This window comes from Lithobates pipiens, unplaced genomic scaffold, assembly GCF_037356315.1.
Source record: "Lithobates pipiens isolate NorthernLeopardFrog02 unplaced genomic scaffold, aLitPip1_a1.2 Scaffold_16, whole genome shotgun sequence".
Lineage (NCBI taxonomy): Eukaryota > Metazoa > Chordata > Amphibia > Anura > Ranidae > Lithobates > Lithobates pipiens.
Genome location: NW_027507748.1, coordinates 638,893,993 through 638,918,346, shown reverse-complemented (window position 1 = coordinate 638,918,346; position 24,354 = coordinate 638,893,993). Strand labels below are relative to the sequence as shown.

General features: G+C 45.4%; 1 protein-coding gene across 7 annotated transcripts in view; it reads right to left on the bottom strand.

Annotated features, from left to right (window-relative positions):
• Positions 1–24,354, bottom strand: part of LOC143984009 (uncharacterized) — a 204,637-nt gene that overhangs the window by 151,407 nt on the left and 28,876 nt on the right. For 6 of the 7 annotated variants that reach the window (XM_077484255.1, XM_077484259.1, XM_077484257.1 and 3 more), the window contains 4 exons: positions 18,141–18,184; positions 13,669–13,752; positions 11,361–11,409; positions 4,336–4,370 (listed from right to left, as the gene is read on the bottom strand). In XM_077484255.1, the coding sequence (XP_077340381.1) occupies positions 4,336–4,370; positions 11,361–11,409; positions 13,669–13,752; positions 18,141–18,184 (212 nt within the window). Of the gene's footprint in view, positions 1–4,335; positions 4,371–11,360; positions 11,410–13,666; positions 13,753–18,140; positions 18,185–24,354 lie in introns of all 7 variants that reach the window. The other variant, XM_077484256.1, reaches the window with a different exon arrangement.

Below are 24,354 nucleotides of genomic sequence, written 5' to 3'. Positions count from 1 at the left end.
ACTCAGTCCCCCCTCACACCTCTATGCACTTAGTCCCCCCTCACACCTCTACGCACTCAGCCCCCCTCACACCTCTACGCACTCAGTCCCCCCTCACACCTCTACGCACTCAGTCCCCCCTCACACCTCTACGCACTCATTCCCCCCTCACACTTCTACGCTCTCATTCCCCCCTCACACCTCTACGCACTCATTCCCCCCTCACACCTCTATGCACTCATTCCCCCCTCACACCTCTATGCACTCATTCCCCCCTCACACCTCTATGCACTCATTCCCCCCTCACACCTCTATGCACTCATTCCCCCCTCACACCTCTATGCACTCATTCCCCCCTCACACCTCTAGGCACTCATTCCCCCCTCACACCTCTACACACTCATTCTCCCCTCACACCTCTATGCACCCAGTCCCCCAACACACCTCTACGCTCTCAGTCCCCCCTCACATCTCTACGCACTCAGTCCCCCCTCACACCTGTACACACTCAGTCCCCCCTCACACCTCTACGCACTCAGTCCCCCCTCACACCTCTACACACTCAGTCCCCCCTCACACCTCTATGCACTTAGTCCCCCCTCACACCTCTACGCACTCAGCCCCCCTCACACCTCTACGCACTCAGTCCCCCCTCACACCTGTACACACTCAGTCCCCCCTCACACCTCTACGCACTCAGTCCCCCCTCACACCTCTACGCACTCAGTCCACCCTCACACCTCTATGCACTCAGTCCCCCCTCACACCTCTACGCACTCAGTCCCCCCTCACACCTCTATGCACTCAGTCCCCCCTCACACCTCTACGCACTCAGTCTCCCCTCACACCTCTACGCACTCATTCCCCCCTCACACCTCTACGCACTCATTCCCCCCTCACACCTCTACGCACTCAGTCCCCCCTCACACCTCTACGCACTCATTCCCCCCTCACACCTCTACGCACTCATTCCCCCCTCACACCTCTACGCACCCAGTCCCCCAACACACCTCTATGCTCTCAGTCCCCCCTCACACCTCTACGCACTCAGTCCCCCCTCACACCCATAGACACTTAGCTGCCTCCCCCACACACTCCTGTACACACTAAGTTGCCCCCCCCACACACACAAACACACATCTGTACACACTCAGCTGCCCCCCCAACAAACACACACCTGTATACACTCAGCTCTCCCCCCAACAAACACACACCTGTATGCACTCAGCTGCCCCCCAACCACACACACACACACACCTAACTGTACACTTGGCTTGCACCCCCCCTTACACACACCTACCTGTACACACTCAGCTGCCCCCTCCCACCCCCGTACACAAGCCTCTTAACTTCACTTGTACTCCCAACCCCCACTTGTAAGGTGGTCTTCCTAGTCCCAGGTCCTGTTTCTACATGTCCCTGTGAGACACAAGAGGAGCTGCAATCCACTAGGGGTGCACATGCAGGAAGCAGCCAGAGGTGGCAGTAAAGAGCCCAATTGTGAGCTGAATAACAGAGGAGCAGCCGCTGCCGACACGCACAAATATAAAGAGTCAGCCGCAGCTACAGAGCACCCGCCCTGCCTTGTCCCATCCCCGATAGCTTGCCTGGCACCCCCCCCCCCCCAATGTGTGGCAACCGAGGCGGCCCGCCTGCCATAGGTATGCCACTATATACAGGACAAGAGTTTAGCTTTAAAGCTGATCACAAGCCAGAACATTCTTTCTTCTGACACTTCCTTTAGCTGCTTTTTGTGTGTCTTTAAAGCCAGCCCTACATACATCAAAATTTGGCTGGTTCAGCAGGGACCAGCGAATATCAATCCATGTATGAGCACGCTGGTTGAACAAAAGTCAACCAACCTATCAACTTCTATAAAACCATCCTGTTGGATTTTAACTGCTTGATCAGCGCTCCAAGCTACAGCTTGCAGCTCTGATCAGTGCATTCTTTTTTTTTTTTTTTTTTTTTTCAAATCTGTTTATTGGAATTTAGACAGTGAACAAGCAACCAAAAGCAAAACAAAACAGACAAAAACAAAAACATAGACATTGGTCACGATTAATGTTACAGGCGTGACGTGTAAAGAGTTGCAATATAAGACAGTGCGTTACATACAAAACATGTCGGAGAATTCAAGGCATCTCACCGGCCACAGAGGGCCGTCTCCATGTGCAGTAGGACGACTCAGGACTAAACCACGCTACTCAGATATACAACATTTCCACTAGTGCATATTCCTATTTATTAACAAACGAAAATGTGCTAAGTAGGCTGTGGGTCTGAGGCCGTGGAGGCATCCGCCAGCCAGCTGGACCAGACCTTGTTATATTTTTGCAGGCAACCTCTATTAACATAGCAGTCCTTGTAGAGAGGCAGGCTTTCGTTCACCAATTTTTTCCACAGGGAGAGAGGGGGAGGAGTGGGCTTACGCCAGCTGAGCGCAATGGCCTTGCGGGCATAGAAGAGAAGTAGCCCAGCTAGGGTGCGCCGCGCCACAGTGGGAATTAGATGATCTAGCAGGCCCAGTATGCAGGTTTCTATAGAGAGTGGGAGCGATATGGAGGTGACCTGTGTAATGACCCCTAGTATCTCCTTCCAATAGTCAACAATGGCTGGGCAGGTCCAAAAAATATGAATGAAGTCCCCTGGTAATGTCCCACAACGCCAACATCCCGGGGGGGAGGCGGGGTTCATTTTGTGCAGTCTGTATGGGGTGAAATATGCTCGGTGGGCCATCTTAAACTGTATCAGCCGATCTCTCAGGGAGACCAGGGATCTGAAGGGGAAGTCCCACATGTCATCCCAATCATCGTTATCAAAGGTGGGAATGTCTCGCACCCACTTATCTCTAAGTTTTCCCAAAGTAGGGAGGGAGGTCATTATCAAATGGGAGTAAAGTGTTGAGGTGGGCTTAGTGTCACAGCTGGACTTGAGGAGGCCCTCCAGTGCGGATTGGACAACCTGGGGGGGAGAGCCGGAGAACTGGCACCTGAAGGCATGGGAGAGTTGTAGATACCTAAAAAAATAACTCTGCGGGACGTTGAAATCAGAAATCAACTTGGGGAGTGGAGCCAGCGATTGGTCAGAAATCACCTGGTCCACTGTTCTAATATTGAATTTAGTCCAAGCATGGGGTTCAGGCAGCTTGTAAAACTGCTCCAGGGTGGGGTTTCGCCACAAGGGGGCAGCTGGGGAAAGTGCATTGGTAGGGTATTTTTCAATTTTAAGTCCTACCCTCCATGCACGTAACGTGGTGCGCATGGAGGGGGTCAGTGGGTACGGGGCCTTTGGGCCACGATAGAGTAAAAATTTCAACGCCTCCAGCGACCCCAACACCGCCGCTTCAACCAAGGTGGCAGGGTTTGTCTTATCAGGAGTGAGCCACCAAGCTGCTGTAACCAGCTGGGTGGCTAGGAAATATTTGTACAGGTCTGGGCACGCCAGTCCTCCCTGGGAGGACGGACGCGTAATTGTTGACCATCCATACCTGGGGGGCTGGCCCCCCCAGATGAAGGAGGCAAACAGACTATGCAGACGGGAGAAAAAGGATTTGGGAATCCAATGTGGAGATTGGCGGAGTAGGTAGATAAATTTCGGTAGGATTTTCATTTTTATCAGGTTTATCCGCCCTAGCAATGATAGGGGTAGTGACTCCCATGCCTTCAGACGCAGCCGTGTCTCATGAACCACTGGGGATAGATTTAGGGGTACGAAGTCCGAAGCCTGCCTCGAGACCACAACCCCAAGGTACCTGAAGGTCTCCACCCACTGTAAGGGTAAATCAGGGGGGGCAGTGTCGCGAGCTGCTGGGTCTATGGGGAACAGAAGCGACTTCGACCAGTTAACCTTAAGGCCCGTGATCGTGGAGAATGAGTCAAGAATTTGTAATGCCCCTCTGAGTGAGGAGTCTGCATCGTTAAGGAAGAGAAGGAGGTCGTCCGCATACAGGGCGACCCTCTCCTCCAGCCAGCCAACACGCAGGCCCCTGACATGCAGGGAGGTACGTAAGGCCTCCGCCAGTGGCTCCATTGCAATGGCGAATAGGGCCGGAGGATCAGTGCATTCTTACACTGAGACAGTCTCCATGCTGTCAGAATACAATAGCTCAGCTGTTTGTGAATGTGTGTATTGGGGAATTGGGTCAGTTTTTCCATTCAATCCGCTGATTAAATGAAAAAAAATAAAAAAAAATCATCCATGAGCAGCCTTAGTAATAGCAATATGTCAGATGCACCTTCCTATCTTGGAATAATATGATTAGAGATACCTCTAATGTAAGCTTCATAATGATTACTGCAATAGGTGATAATATTTAATTGTCTGTGAAAAGTTTGCTTTGATTTAATATCTTACCAGGATTAGGCATTCTATCAAATCTCAATTTTTTCCTGTAATAAAGAACATGAACAATATTAACAAGGAAACGTATGTATAAGACACCACAGCTGTATGACTAAATTGAATATATTTGTCTACTATATATATATATTTTTTTTACACACACACACACACACACACACACACACACACACACACACACACACACACACACACACACACCAAATTGGCCATAACATTATGACCACCCATCTAATATTGAGTAGGTATCCCTGCTCAATAAAAAGTAAACTTGATTCATCAGATCAGGCCACCTTCTTCCATTGCTCTGTGGTCCAGTTCTGATATTCATGTGCCCATTGTAGGTGCTTTTGGCTGTGGACACAGGTCAGCATGGTCACATTGGCCATTCTGCGGCTATGCAGCCCCATACACAACAAACTGTGATACATTGTGTGTTCTGACACCTTTCCATCAGAATCAGTATTTTGAGCTATAGTAGCATTTCTGTTGGATCGGACTACACATCCATTGTTTGCTCCCCACTTGCATCAATGAGCCTTGGCTGTCATTGATTGTCTTTCCTTGATCCACTTTTGGTAGTTCCCGACCACTGCATACCAGGAAAATCCCACAAGAGCTGCAGGTTTGGAGTTGCTCTGACCCAGTCGTCTAGCCATTACAATTTGACCCTTGTCAAAGTTGTTCAAATCCTTAACCCATAAAGTGGCTGCACTGCCTCCGGTATGTGGGCGGTTGGCATTCCGCAATTGTGGGGGGGCTCTTCTAACTTTGTCCTCTCATCCTGGACCACAAACCTTCCTCACTATGTTTTCTGCTGCACCATTGGCATGGTTATATCTTCTTAGTCCTATTAGATTATAAACTCTTCTGAGCAGGGCCCTCTTAATCCTCTTGTATTTTATTGTATTATAAATGTATTGTCTCCCTTTTATATTGTAAAGTGCTGCGTAAACTGTTGGTGCTATATAAATCTTGTATAATAATATTAATAGTCCTCTCCATAAAATTATCAGAAATTTGTGCTTAAAGTAGAACTATAGGCAACACTTTTTTTTTCATTTTGGATTTGCCCACAGCCAAACAGGAAGTGAGAGGAAATCTATGCAAATAAAGAAATCCATTGCCCCCTCCCCTCTCCCTCGGCCCTCAGAACTAGTTTCCCCACTCGAAAATTGCAGGGCAGGTCTTAAACAGCAAGGGATGTGGCCTTAACAAGAAGGGGTGGATCATATTTAAATTAGGGGGTGCATGAGTTTAGTCAGGCCTAGGGCAGCACAAAACCTAAATACACTACTGGCCCAAAGTATGGCAAGAAAATATCTCCCACACCATTACACCACCACCAGCCTGAACCATTGATACAAGGCAGGATGGTTCCATGCTTTCACAATGTTTACGCCAAATTCTGACCCTAACATCTGAATGTCGCAGCTGAAATGGAGACTCATCAGAGCAACGTTTTTCCAATCTTCTATTGTCCAATTTTGCTGAGCCTGTGTGAATTATAGCCTCGGATTCCTGTTTTTAGCTGACAGGAGTGGCACATGGTGTGGTCTTCTGCTGCTGTAGCCCTTCTGCTTCAAGATTAGATGTGTTGTGCATTCAGAGATGGTATTATGCATACCTTGGTTGTAACGAGTGGTTATTTGAGTTACTGTTGCCTTTCTATCATCTCAAACCAGTCTACCCATTCTCCTCTGGCATCAACAAGACATTTTGCTCCACACAACTGCCGCTCACTAGATATTTTCTCTTTTTCAGACCATTCTCTGGAAACTTGTGTGTGAATATCCGAGTAGATCAGCAGCTTTTGAAATACTCAGACCGGCCCGTCTGGTACCAACCATGCCACGTTCAAAGTCACTTAATTGCTGCCATGTGATTGGCTGCTTAGCAATTTGTGTTACCAAGCAATTGAACAGGTGTACCTTATAAAGTGGCCGGTGAGTGTATGTGTGTGTATAATATATATATATATATATATATATATATACACACACACACACACATACAGTATCTCATAAAAGTTAGCAAGCACACCCCTCACATTTTTGTAAATATTTTATTATATCTTTTCATGTGAGTGTACAGTTTGTATAACAGTGTAAATTTGCTGTCCCCTCAAAATAACTCACACAGCCATTAATGTCTAAACTGCTGGCAACAAAAGTGAGTACACCCCTATGGGAAAAATGTCCAAATAGGGCACAATTAGCCATTTTCCCTCTCTGGTGTCATGTGATTCATTAGTGTTACAAGGTCTTAGGTATGAATGGGCAGCAGGTGGGTGAATCTTGGTGTTATTGCTCTCACGCTCTCATACTGGTCACTGGAAGTTCAACATGGCATTGCATGGCAAAGAACTATCTGGGGATCTGAAAAAAAAGAATTGTTGCTCTACATAAAGATTGCAAAGGCTATAAGAAGATTTCCAAGACCCTGAATGCCAACCCGTACCTGGGGAAGTGGGAGAATATGTTTCTCACCGCCGGAGCCTTGTTGGTATATACAGACCACTTTTTGGTTTGGTTTAGGTTTATCGATGATGTTTTTGCCCTGTGGGATGGCCCTCTAGAACTGTTGTCTCTGTGTCTGGATAGAATGAATAGGAACGATTTCAATTTGACATTCACTATGTCCTCCAGTGAGAGTAGAATTTCCTTCCTTGACATTGAGATATCTAGAAACAGCGATGGCACCCTCTGCAACGGTCTGTATTGTAAGGCCACATCTGGCAATACGATATTGCACGCCTCAAGTTTCCATCCACAGACTTTCAGTACCTCAGAGTAAGATGCAACTTCACTAATGATGATACTTTTGTAGCAGAGGCCAGCAAATTGCATGACAGACTGCTGCAGAGGGGCTATTCTCATACTTTGCTTAATAAGGCCTATAGACGTGCCACTTTATGTACTAGGCAGGATCTTTTGTATTCCCACAAACCCCCAGGTCAGGACAATCCCTTGAGAATAATTACCAAATACTGTAACCAGCATGTCAAAATCAGAAAAATTGTTTCCAGATTTTGGCACGTTCTAACAATGGACCCATCTTTGGGGCGTTTAATTCCAGAGGTATCCCTTTTCACTTTCAGAGCTACGTCCATTGCCTCAAGTCTAGTGAAAAGAGAATTTAAAGGTGACTTGGGCATCGAGCACTGCAAGTACAGAGGTACATATTTGCGTGGCTATTGCTGCTACTGCAAATATATGTACATGAACAAAAAAACAATTCTGCCTATTGGCAGTGTTTTTAAGCCTAGACATTTTTCATCATATTGTGTTTTGTTGCTCGCTGCAGCTACACAATACATAGTTGTCATGTCACCCTAAAAAAACAATTAGTATACATGTTCTTATACATATATTTTTTAATAAAAACATAAATTTCCCCCTTTTTTTTCTTTATATATCAATGTGGCAACACATGTGTGCCCGGCACGGCAAAGACGCTCTCCTTTAAGCATTCTATAGGAGTGACTCACACTGTCATCTGCCTTGTTCACTCCCTTTTGTCTCTATGGTGACTGTTCGTGTCTTCCTGGAGATATGGCCATGCCGGTGGGATGTGGATGCATATGACGTATGTCGCGCATGAGCCGCAGGGAAGTGCGGCGCATTTGCGATGCAGGGGGCCCGTCTGGAGCCCTGGGCAGTCTTCAGCCACATGCAGCTGATGTGCATTAGATGGGCGGTGCCGACTGATTTTTACACAGATACTTACTCCATACTCCAGTTTCACAGACAGACAGACACGGCGGCTGGGGAGATGTGTCTGGAGATGCTGATGCCTGATGCAACATATTCACATTGAGTAACATGGAGCCCCCTTTTTCCTTGCCCCATTACTAAATGCAATTAAAATACCTTAGCTTTAGGGATGGCCATTGACGCTCAAACATTTAAATATTTTTCTGTTTCCTTCTTATGGAGGAATTTATATAGTTCCAACTACATCAGTGAATGTCCGATCGGACCTATCTACAGCAGCCCCTGATTTTTTCGTTCCCCCCAGCCTGTCTGCCGGTCTGTTCAGTCCACATACATATATAGATCTTTTTCTACTATCATCTTATCTTGGGCTGGAGAATTTTCACCCATGGAGGTTTTTGGCGAGCAGTCAGGTGGAGGACTTCATGTGGCAGCGTTTTCCCCTTTTTTAAACGAATGTGGATACTTTTATGTTTATGCAATTAATCAAGATGTAAGTTATCAAGCATTTATGGTCTTTATTTTGGCCATTTCAGATTGAATGGAGATATTAACCCATTGCTGACCATTTATATCTTGAATCTTTTAGATACTATTTTTCCTGTTTAACCCTGATGAAGGAGAATACACTCATGTCAAAACGTGTTGGGCATAGGATTCTGTATCCTCAATTTGTATATTCCTGATTTTTTGTATCCATTATCATGTTTTATATTCTATATATTTTTTCTACAATAAATGTATATGATATTTGTAAATTTAAATTTTTCTTTTGGTAGTGCCTTCAAAAGCCCACCCTAGGGTTTTTTTTCTTTTTCATGTTCTATATGGGATGTGTCACACATTTGAAATCTTTCTTTATCAGAATCTTTCTTTCACTGAAACTGAGCTGCAGCATGGTGGCCAAGACCATACAGCGGTTTAACAGGACAGTTTCCACTCAGAAGAGGCCTCAGTCAGCTTGTCAGTGCTCAGACCATACGCCACACACTGCATCATATTGGTCTGCATGGCTGTCGCCCCAGAAGGAAGCCTCTTCTAAAGATGATGCACAAGAAAGCCTGCAAACAGTTTGCTGAAGACAAGCAGACTAAGGACATGGATTACTGGAACCATGTTCTGTGGTCTCATGAGACCAAGATAAACTTATTTGGTTCAGATGGTGTCAAGCGTGTGTGGCGGCAACCAGGTGAGGAGTACAAAGACAAGTGTGTCTTGCCTACAGTCAAGCATGGAGGTGGGAGGTTCATGGTCTGGGGCTGCATGAGTGCTGCCGGCACTGGAGAGCTACAGTTCATTGAGGGAACCATGAATGCCAACATGTACTGTGACATACTGAAGCAGAGCATGATCCCCTCCCTTTCGGAAATTGGGCTGCAGGGCAGTATTCCAACATGATAATGACCCCAAACACACCTCCAAGACGGCTACTGCCTTGCTAAAGAAGCTGAGGTAAAGGTGATGGACTGGCCAAGCATGTCTCCAGACCTAAACCCTATTGAGTATCTGTGGGGCATCCTCAAACGGAAAGTGGAGGAGTGCAAGGTCTCTAACATCCACCAGCTCTGTGATGTCCTCATAGAGGAGTGGAAGAGGACTCCAGTGGCAACCTGTAAAGCTCTGGTGAATTCCATGCCCAGGAGGGTTAAGGCAGTGCTGGAAAATAATGGTGGCCATACAAATTATTGACACTTTGGGCCCAATTTGGACATTTTCTCTTAGAGGTGTACTCACTTTTGTTGCCAGCGGTTTAGACATTAATGACTGTGTGTTGAGTTATTTTGAGGGGACAGCAAATTTACACTGGTATACTCACTACTTTACATTGTAGAAAAGTGTCATTTCTTCAGTGTTGTCACATGAAAAGGTATAATAAAAATATTTACAAAAATGTGAGGGGTGTACTTACAGCACTTTTGTGAGATACTGTATGCATACATAAACACACCCACACATGCATTTTTATTACTGTAATTGTACAAATACACCACTAGAGCCGATTCACACCTTGGTGTCCTAGCGCTTGTGTTAACAAATGCACATTTTTGTGCATGTTAACGTCTGTTGTGTTAAGACAGCCTGTTCAAATAAATGGGCACATGAGACGGAACCACATTGATTGGTTCAGCTCCAGTGCACACTGTTAGCTGACAAATAGGGAATGTAGACTAATTGTTTGCCGACTTCCCCACGTCTATGTACTGCAGGGCAGCAGCTCCTAGAGGCGAAATCATGTATCTGACTGGACACAGCGGGAGCCAATCAATGGGTCCAGTGGACCCTATATCTGCAGGGACCTGTTGATCGCTCCCGACAGGCGCAGAACTGTGGTCTGCCTATGTAAACAAGGCAGATCGCAGTTCTGTGCCAAAGGAATACAGAGATCACGTGTTTTTGTCTTCCCACAGTTAAAGCACCCCCTACACATTTAGCAAGCACTCCCTAGGGACACAGTTAACCCTTTGATCGCAACCTAATGTTAACCCCTTCCCTGCCAGTGTCATTAGTACAGTGACAGCGTTTTTTTTTAGCACTGATCACTGTATTGGTGTCCCTGGTCCCCAAAAAGTTTCACTTAGTGTCAGATTTGTCTGCAGCAACGTCGCAGTCCTGCTAAAAATCGCCAATCATCACCAATACTAGTAAAAAAAATAAAAATTCCATAAATCTATCCCATAGTTTGTAGACACAATAACTTTTGCGCCAACCAATCAATATATGCCTAATGAGTTTTTTTTTTTTTCAAAAAATATGTAGTAGAATACATATTGGCCTAAATTAATGAAGAAATTCGTTTTTTTTTTTTATTTATTGGATATGTTATATAGCAGAAGGTAAAAAATATTGTTTTTCTTTTTCAAAATGTTTTTTTTTTTGTTTTTTAGCGCAAAAAAAAAACAGAGGTGATCAAATGCCACCAAAAAAAAGCTCTGTTTGTGGGAAAAAAAGAACATCAATTTTATTTGGGTACAGTGTCGCACAACTGCGCAGTTGTCAGTTAAAGTAACGTAGTGCCGTATCGCAAAAAATGGTCTGGTCATAAAGGGGAGTGAAATCTTCCGGAGCTGAAGTCGTTAACCCTTTCTCCACACAAACCTGAATCTACAAATTGCAACTGGGAAAGGGTCACATAAATAATTCATCTTGATTTCTGCAGTATGAAAGGACCTTGGTTTGCTGTATGTTGGACTGGGCTTATCCTATGTCTGTTCTATTTTAGAATGTTGACTGCCTTCTGTGTTCTTTTCCCTACACCCCCCAGGCACCCACATCTCCCCAGCCTTTTAGGATATCAACTCTTACCTTGCAATCTTGTGTTTCATTACCCTTTTCCTTTTATTCTTCTTCTTCAAAAAAAAAAATAACAAAAAAAGTAAAAAAAAACATTTTTTTCAATAAAATGTTTAAAAAACATTTATATTTCTTTAAAACTTTTTTTTTTTATGCAAGGTCCACTTTTACTGTAACCCTGGGAAGCTGGGAAGTACATTGACAGGGTATCCGTTAGAAAACAAGAACTGATGGGGCTCAGACCAGGCCAGGGGCGCCAGGGCACACATAATTACTAGGTATGAAGAGATTTATAGTCACCCTTGCATAAACTTCAAGTAGGCCAAAACCTGTTTATGCAGAGAAAACAAGCGTGGAGGCACACAATTCACACAACAAGATGTTAAAAAAAATGAATATTAAACGTATATGGGATTTTTAAGGCATCACAGATACAAAACTATAATAAAAACTCTAATTTTATTTGTGCAAATATTGATTACAAAACACAGTCAATAGATGCTTCATCATTACAGTCCATATACAATCAATCAGATTCATCCAACTCCCGTAGAGGGCATCAAGGCCCCACTTTATGAACAGTCCCAATGTGTTTCAACTATTTAACATCAAGTTTCTTCTTCAGGGGGTTAATGGACTGATGAAGTAAGATTAGAGAAGTTAAAATATGAATTTGGGTAGATGTGTTCACCTGATATCAGCCCCACAATATGAATTAGACAGGGAAAGGAAACCACTAAAGCTGCATATAAAGACAGATGGCCATAAAATATGTATACTGTACCATAGCCTGCAAAAATGTGGTTATCTTATAATCCTGTTCTAGGGGAGACACCAAGGTCCAAGGAAAGGCCTGACATAGTCCAAAGATCAAATCAACATAAAAATATCAGGCAAGACAAAGAAGCCAAAATTAACCCAGGAATCAATGCTTCATTTTGTCCTCAATTCAATACAATACCGCCCAGTATATCCAGGAGCCTAGCAAACACAAAGCTTGTAGACTTCACCTCCATAACATCTTTAACTAATGAAACCACCAAGCTACTCATTCACTCCCTCGTTATCTCTTACCTCGACTATTGCAAATCACTTCTCATAGGCCTACCTCTCCATAAGCTATCACCTCTTCAGTCTATCATGAATTCTGCTGCCACCAGACATATCTACCTTACCAACCGCTCAGTGTCTGCTAATTGCCCAGCAAAATCAAATCAAAATACTAACATACAAAGCTACACCACCAATCAAATATCATCCAAACCATCCTCTCTTCTCCCCCCAAGACCTCCTGCTTTCAAGCATCCTCGTCTCCTCCTCCCATGTTCATCTCCGGGACTTCTCCAGAGCCTCGCCCATCCTCAATCTTTCTGGCTATCTCCTGTTGTGGCCACCTTTAGACAATCCCTGAAAACCCTTCTCTTCATTAATGCAATGTTATATTCCTGTTGTATACTTTGCCCCTACATGGGCTTAAGACTAGACTTTTGAAACCACGGATTTCAACCAGCATGCCCATAATCTCTTACCATCCCCTGCAGGATATCCACTGTGACCTATTTAGTGATACCAGGGGCCCTACTGGACACCCCCTGGTATCACCAAGTTTACCATGCTTTTTAACATTTATTTTCATTTTGAAAATACACTCAGGCTTCATATGGGTGGGCTGAAGTCTTTACCACCCTTCTGAAAAGTGATCAGTGGTAGATCACTTTTCAGGGGTCGTTATAGCTGCGACTTCCAGACATTTAGAAGGTGATCCTGCTGTCTCCTAAAGGCCTGTTTTTTGTTTTTTTTCCCAGGCGCAGCTGGGTTTTGTATTGAAATACTACACTGCAACCTTGAGCCAACATTTGGCTTGCGGTTGCAGTATGGTCACATTGTCTTCAACGGGTAAGTTTGATAGGTAGCGCCACCTGTCAAACTCAACGAGTTGAGCTAAATTTGCTGCAAAGCAGGCATTATAGCCACAGTATGTGTAAGGCACATTATACACTTTTCTTGTACAATTTTTCTTTAGATTTACCAAAACCATATAATATGATGTCAAACCTAAACGTTTTCAATTTGTATGCAATCAAGCAGGCCCTTGTACAACATAGTTGAAGGTGAATCTAATGGAAATCTAATAAGAAAATTGTATAATGTATGGCCAGCTTAAGTTGCATGTTATCTTATAGGTGGGCAGTTGGTAAAACCAGAGATCAACATCCAGTTTTTAACCACTCCCTTGCTGACCATGACTTATTGTTTAAAAAGGTTTATCTGAACATAATACAGTGACAAACAAGTACTCAAATTTTTATTTTATTTACCAGTGTTTTGTTTTTACGTGCTTTGTTTGAGCAGCCTGGTGGTATGAATGTTTCAGATGTTTCAGCACCATTATTCAACTGAGCGTCTGAAAGTAAAAATACACAAACAGTTTTTGTTGTTCAAAATGTACATTCTGCCTATATAAAATAATGATAAGTAATTGCAATTGTTTTATTACATATATCAGGGTTCTACTAGATTTTTACACTTCGCACATTGTGGATCATTATCAGTCTCTCTGGTTACCTAGCCAAACACTGATCACAGTTATTAATAAATATAGGCTATCATTGTTTTCTTACATCTTGCAGGATCATTGTTAACAAAGAAATACAGTATATAAACCCATCCTTATTCATAGTTTCATAGTTTCATAGTTAGGAAGGTTGAATAAAGACACCAGTCCATCCAGTTCAACCTTGGTGAGTGTCTACAATTATCCCTATCCCTGCACACTCACATTGGTCCCTACCCTCAAGGAGCCCACAAAATTTTACATTTTACTTTCAGAAAGTATGCATGCCATTGGATTAAATTTAAAGTGTAAGTTCAACTTTACAGAAAATCTGTAAACCCCTGGACCCCCAAATCCCCGAATCGGTGAAGCGCCGACCCGATGTCTCCTAGCGGGTGATTGCCGGCCTTAGGTACAGCGGGACCGGGGGGGGGGGGGGTCCAGTGTAAGTTCACCTTATAGATTTTCTGTAAAGGTGAACTTACCCTTTAAAATTTCTGTTAAACACAACAACATTATAGTTTTTACCATCATATACACTATATTTCCAAAAGTATTGGGGAGCCTGCCTTTACACGCACATGAAGTTTAACAGTATCCCAGTCTTAGTCCATAGGGTTCGATGAAGTTCATAAAAACAATTCCAAAAACACAAATAGAGAGGAAGAGCATCACCAGATAATGTTTTTTTCACGCTAAGTATAGATGGCCCCTGCACCTGGTTGGTGTGTTAGTGGAGGTAGCGATGGGAGACTGACCTACAGCGGTGCTCATACACATGACTACAGGACTACAGGATTTGTCAACCTCGGTCCTTATCATTAAATTAAAGACACAGACTGCGTGACATGGGTTTTATATGGCCACAGCAGCCAAATTTTTTTAACCAAAGAATAAAATAACATCACTTAAAACATGTAAAACATACCCGTAACAACAAGAGGTCTTTGGGGGTCTTTTAAGGCACAATTTATAACTGTAATGGTCTATGTCAGTGATGGCGAACCTTGGCACCCCAGATGTTTTGGAACTACATTTCCCATGATGCCCAACTACACTGCAGAGTGCATGAGCATCATGGGAAATGTAGTTCCAAAACATTTGGGGTGCCAAGGTTTGCCATCACTGGTCTATGTCCTCAGCTGTGCCCCAACCGGCTCGAGGACTCTCTGACATCACACATACGTCCATATAACCTTACACCAGGGGACCCAGCTTCTGGGAGAACCACTGCTAACCAAGTGTAAGCGCCATACCTTAGATGGGCCCCACTAATCCTGTAACCATGTAATTCCACACAGATCCCTTAAACCGCCGACTGCTGTGACAAAATTGAGCAATATACATCATTCAATAATTATACCCATATCCAATGTTTTTTTTTTTTTTTTTTTTAAAACAAGGCACGTCAACAATAACAAAATGACTTAACCCTACTGACACCAATACTCCCCCCATCTTTCTAGTGCTCTAACTCCTATCCCCAGGGCGGGAGGGTGGGAAGCTGTCTCATCCTCCTAATCCCTGGAATGCTGTATCCACCTCCCCATCCACCCGACTCCCTCCTCTGGACCCTGCCCCTTCTAACTTCGACCACCAATCATGTAAGAGCTACCCCCAACAAGGGTGTAAGTGTTGCCCCCAACACTAACCTAGCTGACTGATAAATGACCCTGTTCCTCCCCCTAGTCATGCAGCCCCTCCGTCCATACTCTCCTACGGGTCTCACTTTCCTGTCACCTTTCTCATTGCACATGGACACAGAGAAACAAAGCACTATTTCTTCAAAAGAACAAAAGCTAGGAATTGGACAACAAAGTTTATTAAAATCTCTGCAATGATCATTTTCTCCAAAAATGTGGAATTGTTTTCTAGGGCCCCTTTCACATGGGCTTTCCAATCTAATCTGCCTGTCGGTTTTTCAGGTGGCCCTGATCAGAAGCTCCATGCAGCTATTTGGAACTTGTGTCTGTTTACATTCACCGACCGCCAAGTCCATCTGTGAAAACCCCCCAAAGAAATCTATTTTTCCATAAATAAATATGACGTATCAAAAGTAGCCTGATGTCAATTGGCACAAGTTTGTTTACATCTGGCTGGCCATAATACCATCACAGGTCCTTTAGTCCTCTTTCAAAATACGAACACAAACTGAATAGGTATGGATGTCACAAAACTGACATCTGTCCTGTATAGTCCAGATTCAGGACTGAAGAACAGCACCCTGTGTGAAATTACCCTAAAGATCACATGTTCAGTCGTTTCTTCAACCTAAAATAGAGAATTTACTTGAAAGCCTGGACAAAATATTAACCTCGTCCACCCTTGTACATCAGTACACAGACTGAAAGAGGAATGGGCAGAGCTCATCAGGCTCTGCTGGTAGAAAACATGCTGATAGAAATGAGCAGAGCTTAATAATTATCACTGTACCTTAATTTTCCAGGCATGGTGGAGACACCACTCTATCCGGTAAAGCCCAATTCCTGATTAAATCAAACTATTTCCCAGCACAAAAAAGTAGCTCTAGCCACAGCACATGGTGTCCCTCCCTAGACCAACTGCTCTGAGGTTCAGTGGGGTCCTCTTCTGGGCAAGGGTCATTTAACCCACCTCCTGCAGAGAATGGAGCCCAGGACCATTCTGAACTCATATGTGAACACTGCAGAAAAAAAGTGCCATGTGATTACTAGTGTGCGATCTATGCAGAATTCAGGATAATCCCCCAGTGAGGACATATGAGGAGGAAAAGGACCGTACACGCCACATGACTGAGCCAAAAACACGTGCAAAACAGCTATTTATGCAAAATGAAAAAAATCCTGGGTGTGATAACAGGAGGACAAAGTTTATTAACTACTTGATTACTACTTTACCGTACATATGAGGTGTGTCTAAAAAGTTTGGTGAATAGTATTAGAAAGCAAAAAAAAACAGAAGATACAAACAAATTACCTTTATTCGCCTTCAAAATAATCACCATCCTTCACAACACACTTTGGCAACAAACATAAAGCTTCTGGAAACTGTCAGCAAAGGCCTCTTTAGGAATCGATTACAGAATCTCTGTCATGCATTTTTAGATTGCCACCACGTCGGAAAAAACATTGTCTTGACCTTGGACTTTTGCTGGCGACTCTTTTTGGGTTGTGTGGAAGACAGTGAACATCATTCCATCGATTGCTGCTTGGATTCCAAAACAAACTGCTAGCACTAGGTCTCATCCCCTGTGAAGATGGTTCGAAAAAAGGATGGATCCTGGTCACATATGGTAATGAAATCTCCAGAGGTTTTCATCTATTGTGTTTTCTTTTTGTCTGTCAGCTTTTGTGGCACAAACCAGGAACAGATCTTCCGCTTACCCATTTCTTCATTGATGATCATCAATCGTAGAGTCTGTTGCCAATCTCGTGCTAGCATTTGTCACACTTGCTCTTTCACGTCTGGGGTTCTGTATGTTGATGGCCGACCCAAACGTGGCTCATCCTCAGTCATTTGTTTCCCGTCACAAATGCGTTTGAACCAGTCGTAAACAAATTTTCTGCTCACAGCTTCCATCCCGTGCACTTGCACCATCATTTCATACATCTCTGTTGCCATTTTCCCCAATTTGTAGCAGAACTTGATGTTCACTCGTTTCCCCATTGCACTGTGACCCTACCTCTTACACTGACTACGATTGATTGCCTGCAGAGGGTTTACCCTGGTGGTCACATGTACTGCACGCTAGGTGGCACTTCTCAACGTATCTCTGGATAGCTATGTGCATGTGTGCATGACTGGCCCATGTTGCCGTTGAGATATAAGACCATTCACCAAACTTTTTAGTCACACCTCGTATACGCCATCATTACTAGGCCATTTTTCACTCATGCATATCTGTACCTAAATTAATTTTACATTATTTTTTAGACAGGCACTCTTTTGATGGTATTTAATAACTACTGTTTTTTTATATTTAATATATAAAAGAAAAGACAATAAATTGGGCATTTCTTACATTTACCTTTCATTTCTTTACCTTTAACAAAGGGCTAAAGTTTTGTAAACACTGGAGGAGTTTACATTCCTATGGCTATGCTTCACAGTGAACACAAGTTACAGAGCCAATCTGACTGTCTCTGTACATTGTGCCTATGATATGATGTGTCCAAACACAACTCAGGTCACAGCCGGGAATGAGGTGCATTGTTGGTCTATGCATGTTTTCTGGTGCACCGTTTATAAACTTAACTTACCTTTTGCAAATTGATCTTTTCTTGCATGTTTATAACAATAGGCACTGTAAAGAGAAATAAAGTATTTGATTAACAAATCATTTATATAAATGCCAGTTTAGAATAGGGGAAACTAATATGAGCATAAATGAGCATGGACTATATCCAGCCATGTAAAGCATTCTGTTTAAAAAGTTATATTGGTTATAAAGGCTGAAGGTTTTTTACCTTCAGGCATTCTATGCCTGAAGGAAAAAAACCTTCTGTGTGCAGCTGCCCTCAACCCCTCTCCCAATACCTACCTGTCTCGATCCAGCGATGTACACGAGAGCAGCTGCTCTCCCCCTTCTCATTGCTTCAGACACAGCAGCGAAAGCCATTGGCTCCCACTGCTGTCAATCGCAGCCAATAAGGAGGGAGTGGAGGGTGGACACACAGAGCAGGGCTTGGGAGTGAGCATACATGAGTGTCCCTATAGCAAATGCCTTGCTATGGGTGCACTCAGAGGGGGGGGGACCCAGAGTGCTGGCAGAAGACCTGAAAAGAAGAGGATTGAGGCTGCTCTGTCAAAAATATTACACAGAGCAGGTAAGCATTTATGTATCTGTTATATATATAGAAAGGCCAGTATGCTGGCCTGAAATTATGGGAGGAGCCCGGTGGAATATATAACCAGCCCATTCGCCTGTCCTCCTCGTCGGTTCCGGTGCGCGATACCCGATACGTCAGGTATCAAGCGCCGGCCATTCAGACCAGACGCAGTGAGCCCGTTCGTCAGTTCCCGCATTTTTCGTCCCCGTCTTGACAGCTCGTCTTCTCGTTCAGCAGCGTCCGTCGGTTTCGCCGTCGGAGTGTAGCCGTACCCATCGAATTTGTCGTTGCACGTCGGGCTGGCTGTCGCAGGTAGGGCTTCGGCACCCCCTTTTTCAATTCATGTATTCGATGTACCGTCAACATTCCCTGTACTCACGAGCCGCTCGCTGCTTTCAAATCGAATGTTTTCTGTGGCCCTCGTACGCATGTCGCTGTTTTCTACTTTCGATGCAGTCGTTATCACTTTTTCGACACGTTCGATTACGCCACGTCAGGCGATTCATTCGCAGGTACGGCATTCGAAACCGTTTGACTGCCCGAGCATTTCTATTAGTATCGGTCGAATCGTTCGACTCACAGCCAACTGCTTGTTACGACAAGGCAAGCAGTCCGCACGTTTCGCTTGCCCTGCTTCAATTCGAATATCCCTTCATTCATGCAGTTATGTTATGTATTTTATTCGATCTCATTCCAATTCATTTCACTCCCAGTCATTTCTTCCATTTCGAATCATTTCTGTCACTAGTCGCGCTCCGGCGCGAATCCTGTTGCACCTCTGGTGCACCGATTCGCTTTGGAGTTCCCCAGGGTTTGGCCTCATTTCTGTACATGCTCCAGAGACTGAATCACTCGCAGGTTCACGCACGATCCCTGATTTTTGTCTTTGTCATGGCATATCATTTCTGTCACTTATTACGCTCCAAATCGAATCCTGTCGCATTCTCTTATGCACCGATTCGTCTTGGTGTGCCCAGCTGCTACGCCTCATTTCGGTACATGCTCCAGAGACGGATTCTTTGTAACCTACAGTCCAGTCGTTGAATCCTGTCTCTGTCATGGGATATCATTTCTGTCACTTATTACACTCCAGTTCGAATCCTGTCGCATTCTTTATGCACCGATTCGTTCTGGTGTGCCCAGCTGCTACGCCTCATTTCAGTACATGCTCCAGAGACGGATTCTTTATTGTTACCATTAGTCCAGGCGTTGAATCTTGTCTCTGTCATGGGATATCATTTCTGTCACTTATTACGCTCCAATTCGAATCCTGTCGCATTCTTTTATGCACCGATTTGTTCTGGTGTGCCCAGCTGCTACGCCTCATTTCAGTACATGCTCCAGAGTCGGATTCTTTGTTGTAACCATCAGTCCAGTCGTTGAATCTTATCTCTGTCATGGCATATCATTTCGGTCACTTATTACGCTCCGATTCGAATCCTGTCGCATTTATTTATGCACCGATTCGTTCCGGTGCGCCCAGCTGTTACGCCTCATTTCAGTACATGCTCCAAGGACAGGACTCATCTGTTTGGTTCAAGGGCTCGTCCTCCGATTCTTGTCTTTGTCATGGGTTTCATTTCATTTCACCTATCACGTTCCGGTACGAATAGTCACATCTGTGTACCAAATTCATCCCGGCGTGCCCCAGGAATGGCCTCATTTCAGTACATGCTCCAAGGACAGGATTCATCCGTTTGGTTCAAGGGCCTCGTCCTCTGATTCTTGTCTTTGTCATGGGTTTTCATTTCATTTCACCTTATCACGTTCCGGTACGAATAGTCACTTCGGTGTACCAAATTCGTCTCGGCGTGCCCCAGGAACGGCCTCATTTCAGTACATGCTCCAGAATCCGTTTCGTGCTCAGTCGCAAAGTTGTGGCATGGCGATCCGGATCTCTGTCATGGCAGCTTCTCTCATCTCACTATCACATGCGGTCTGGATGCCTACCAGGGGGGCCTTGCTCCTCGGCCTCATTTCATTATAAAGTTGCCTCAAAAGGAAAACAGCTTCGTTTAGGCGTGTTACGTTGTTTTTCTCCACATTCAAGCGCAGACTTCCTGCAATCGTCGTAAATACACATCCAAGCGCAGACTTCTTGCAGTCGTTGCAAGCACGCATCCAGAGATAGACTAATCGCAATCATTGTACCAGCACGCATACGAGCAGAGACCTCTGGCAGTCGTCGCAAGCACGCATTCGAGCCTAGACTTCTTGCACTCATTACAAGCACGCATTCGAGCATAGACCTCTTGCAGTCCTCGCAAGCACGCATTCGAGCCTAGACCTCTTGCACTCATTACAAGCACGCGTTCGTGCATAGAGCTCTTGCAGTCGTTGCAAGCACGCATTCGAGCATAAACCTCTTGCGGTCGTTGCAAGCACGCATTCGAGCACAAACCTCTTGCTATCGTTGCAAGCACGCTTTCGAGCATAAACCTCTTGCAATCGTTGCAAGCACGCATTCGAGCATAGACCTTTTTCAATCGTCGCCGCATTCGAGCATACACCTCTAGCGATCGTTGCAAGCACGCATTCGAGCGTAGACCTCTTGCAGTCATGACAAGCACGCATTCAAGCATAAGCCTCTTGCGATCATTGCAAGCTGATGTCCGGGCTCAACTTATGGCAATCATTGCTGGCAGGCACTTCTGCCTGCTCAATAGGTTGCTTTGGGGGAAGCCTGGATACCTTCCTAAATGTTCGTTGTATTACAGGGTACTTATACTTATAGGCATAGTTGATCCAGGGAAAATCCGATTGCCTCTCGAGGGGTCAGGAAGGAATTTTTTCCCCTACTGTAGCAAATTGGCCATGCTCTGTTGGGGTTTTTTGCCTTCCTCTGGATCAGCTGCGGGCGTAGAATTGGGGTGTCGGGTGGTGTGATACCTTATTATTTCAATTGTGGTTGGACCGGATGGACTTCTGTCTTTTCCGGCCTGGCTACCCACGAAGCCTACTGTAAATCCTTGCAATCGCTGCAGGCACGCGTCCTAGCATAACATCTTGCAAATCATGGCAAGCACGCATCCTGGGTAACATCTTGCAACCGTCGCAAGTACGCGTCCTAGCATAACATCTTGCAATCATGGTAAGCACGCATACTGAGTAACATCTTGCAACCGTCGCAAGCACGCGTCCTAACATACATGCAAGCATAACTCCCGCAGTCTTCGCAGTGCACATGCGGAACGCGAATTGCTCGCAGTCACCACGTACACATCTCCTCCGACAAACTCCCGGGCAATTGTCGCAAGCACACGTACAAACACAACCTTTAGTCATGCCAAGGCTCGCGACTTAGCATAACTTCTTGCAATCGTTTGTTGCAAGCACGTTCTCAGTGGTACGCTAACTGGCTACACCTCATTTTCAGCAGCACTTAATTGGCCACTCGTCTCCTGTGGCCTTTCTTACAAGCCACTCACTGTCGCCTGTCCGGCTGTCTCTTCCTTGGGACAGTTGAGTTCAACCTCCGTCCGCACCAGGATCATGTTGTCACACGCGACTGGCTTCTTCCGTAGCACGCCCAGGCTATTTCTAGCCAGCGTTCAACATTTCTTATTCTTACAATGCTCGGAGAACCATCTGTTGTTACAGCCCATACAGCAAGATCCCCACTACGATGCGTCCAGAGGCATCAGCCCATAATCTTCGGCCAATGCTCGCCCATTACAACTGCCATCTTTACGGACATATAATACCCTCGCATATTCCCCAGTTTAGTCATCCAAAAGACACCTACAGTCCCTTCACGGCATGTCGAGCGTCCCTATGCACGTCATCCCTCAGGGGTCGCGCCTCTGTGTCACGCCGATTGGTCTTACTGTCTCTCTCACAGGATCCGGAGCAAGTCCTCAGCCGGGTCCCCGCGGCAATAGCAGTCCTTGCTATGCGGGAGGAATTCCTATCGTCTGGGAGTGACGTCTCTCTGTTCATTCCCTTCGCGTCTTCCCTTTCTCCCCAGGTGATGACTGACGCAGCGGCCTCCACGGGCTTGCCGCTGATTTTTGGCCACCTCTGGCTCGCAGCTCCCTGGCCTCCCCAGTTACTGGCAATTCCTGGCTGCGCCAAGGCGCCCTCTCTGGTGGTATGTACTTCCTACGTCAACTGGTCCAGCTCTTGTTGTTGTTTCAGTTCAACATCCATTCTTCCTTTATCCCCGGTAAGTTCAATCAGGCAGCGGACGCCCTCTCCCGCTTTAACCTTGTCGCGTTTTCATTCAGGTACCCGGAGCCGGACCAACATCAGCAGCTATCCCGGACTGGTCTCAACTGACCCTGGGTTAGCCCCTCACCTCCTAGCGGCTACCCAACTCGTTTGATCACTCCCTTTCCCGCAATACCCTCAAGGCCTATCAATCAGCCTTGAGGGCCTTTAACCAACTTCGTCACGTGTCACAGTACAGAGACGTCCCGTGTCAAGCAAGTCACAGCCTTCATTTCCTACTGCCACTCGCAGTTGGCGTCATCCTTTAATACGATCCGGCTATACATGACCGGTGTACAACATCTTACGTCCCTCCAGGACCCTACCGTACCCTTCCTATTTTACCACGCCGTTCGGGCTGTTACGCGCGGTATCCAGGAAGCGCCAGCCGATGACCGGCACCAAAACGACCGCCTATCACAGGAGACGTTTAGAAATACGTCAGACTTCCTGGCTACTTCACCTTTTCGGTCTCCACGTTGGTGTCATTTACAAGCAGCCATACACCTCGCCTTCCCCGGCTTCTTACGGCCAAGCAAGTTTACTTGTTGTAGCCTCACGGCACGCATGCTGTACCAGCACCACATGGTCCGATACAAAGACCATTTCGCCTTACACTTAGCAGTCTCCAAGACGCAGCAGCTTGGCTCGGGTTCGGACATACACCGCTATAAGTCCAACAACCGTCGGTACCCGGTCGCCATTTTCACGCGCCTGTCGGCCCCTTTTGGCTGATCAACCAGGAGTTAGTCCTCTTCTGCCATTTCTCACTAAACCTCTGAACGCTGCCCGGTGCAACGTGTCAGGATACTCCCGGGTGTCCTTCACCTCTGTCCTACTCACATTATCAAGAAGTGGGGCAGATGGAGGTCCACCTGTTTCGCCCGCTACATACCCAATCCGCAAGCGGAGATGACCCAGGCCTTTGTCGAGCACACCCAGTAACAAACTTGGATCAATAAAATACAACCCCTACCTGAATGATTTTGCCCCCTTATTTTGGTATACCGTACGTTAGACCAGGGCACACTTTCAGGTCCATTTCAAGTAAGCGAGTTTATGTTAACCTTGTTTGTCATCCTTAACCGTATCGGTCAGAGGGCTCCATACCATAAATAGAAAGGCCAGTATGCTGGCCTGAAATTATGGGAGGAGCCCGGTGGAATATATAACCAGCCCATTCGCCTGTCCTCCTCGTCGGTTCCGGTGCGCGATACCCACCCACCCATCCCCCTTTTCAGGGCATTTCTCAAGCATCATACTCCTCATGAGAGTACTCTTTTCTCCCCATTCATATTCATTTCATTTATCACCCACTTTCTATCTAAGGTATGCCCCCTTATTTTGGTATACCGTACGTTAGACCAGGGCACACTTTCAGGTCCATTTCAAGTAAGCGAGTTTATGTTAACCTTGTTTGTCATCCTTAACCGTA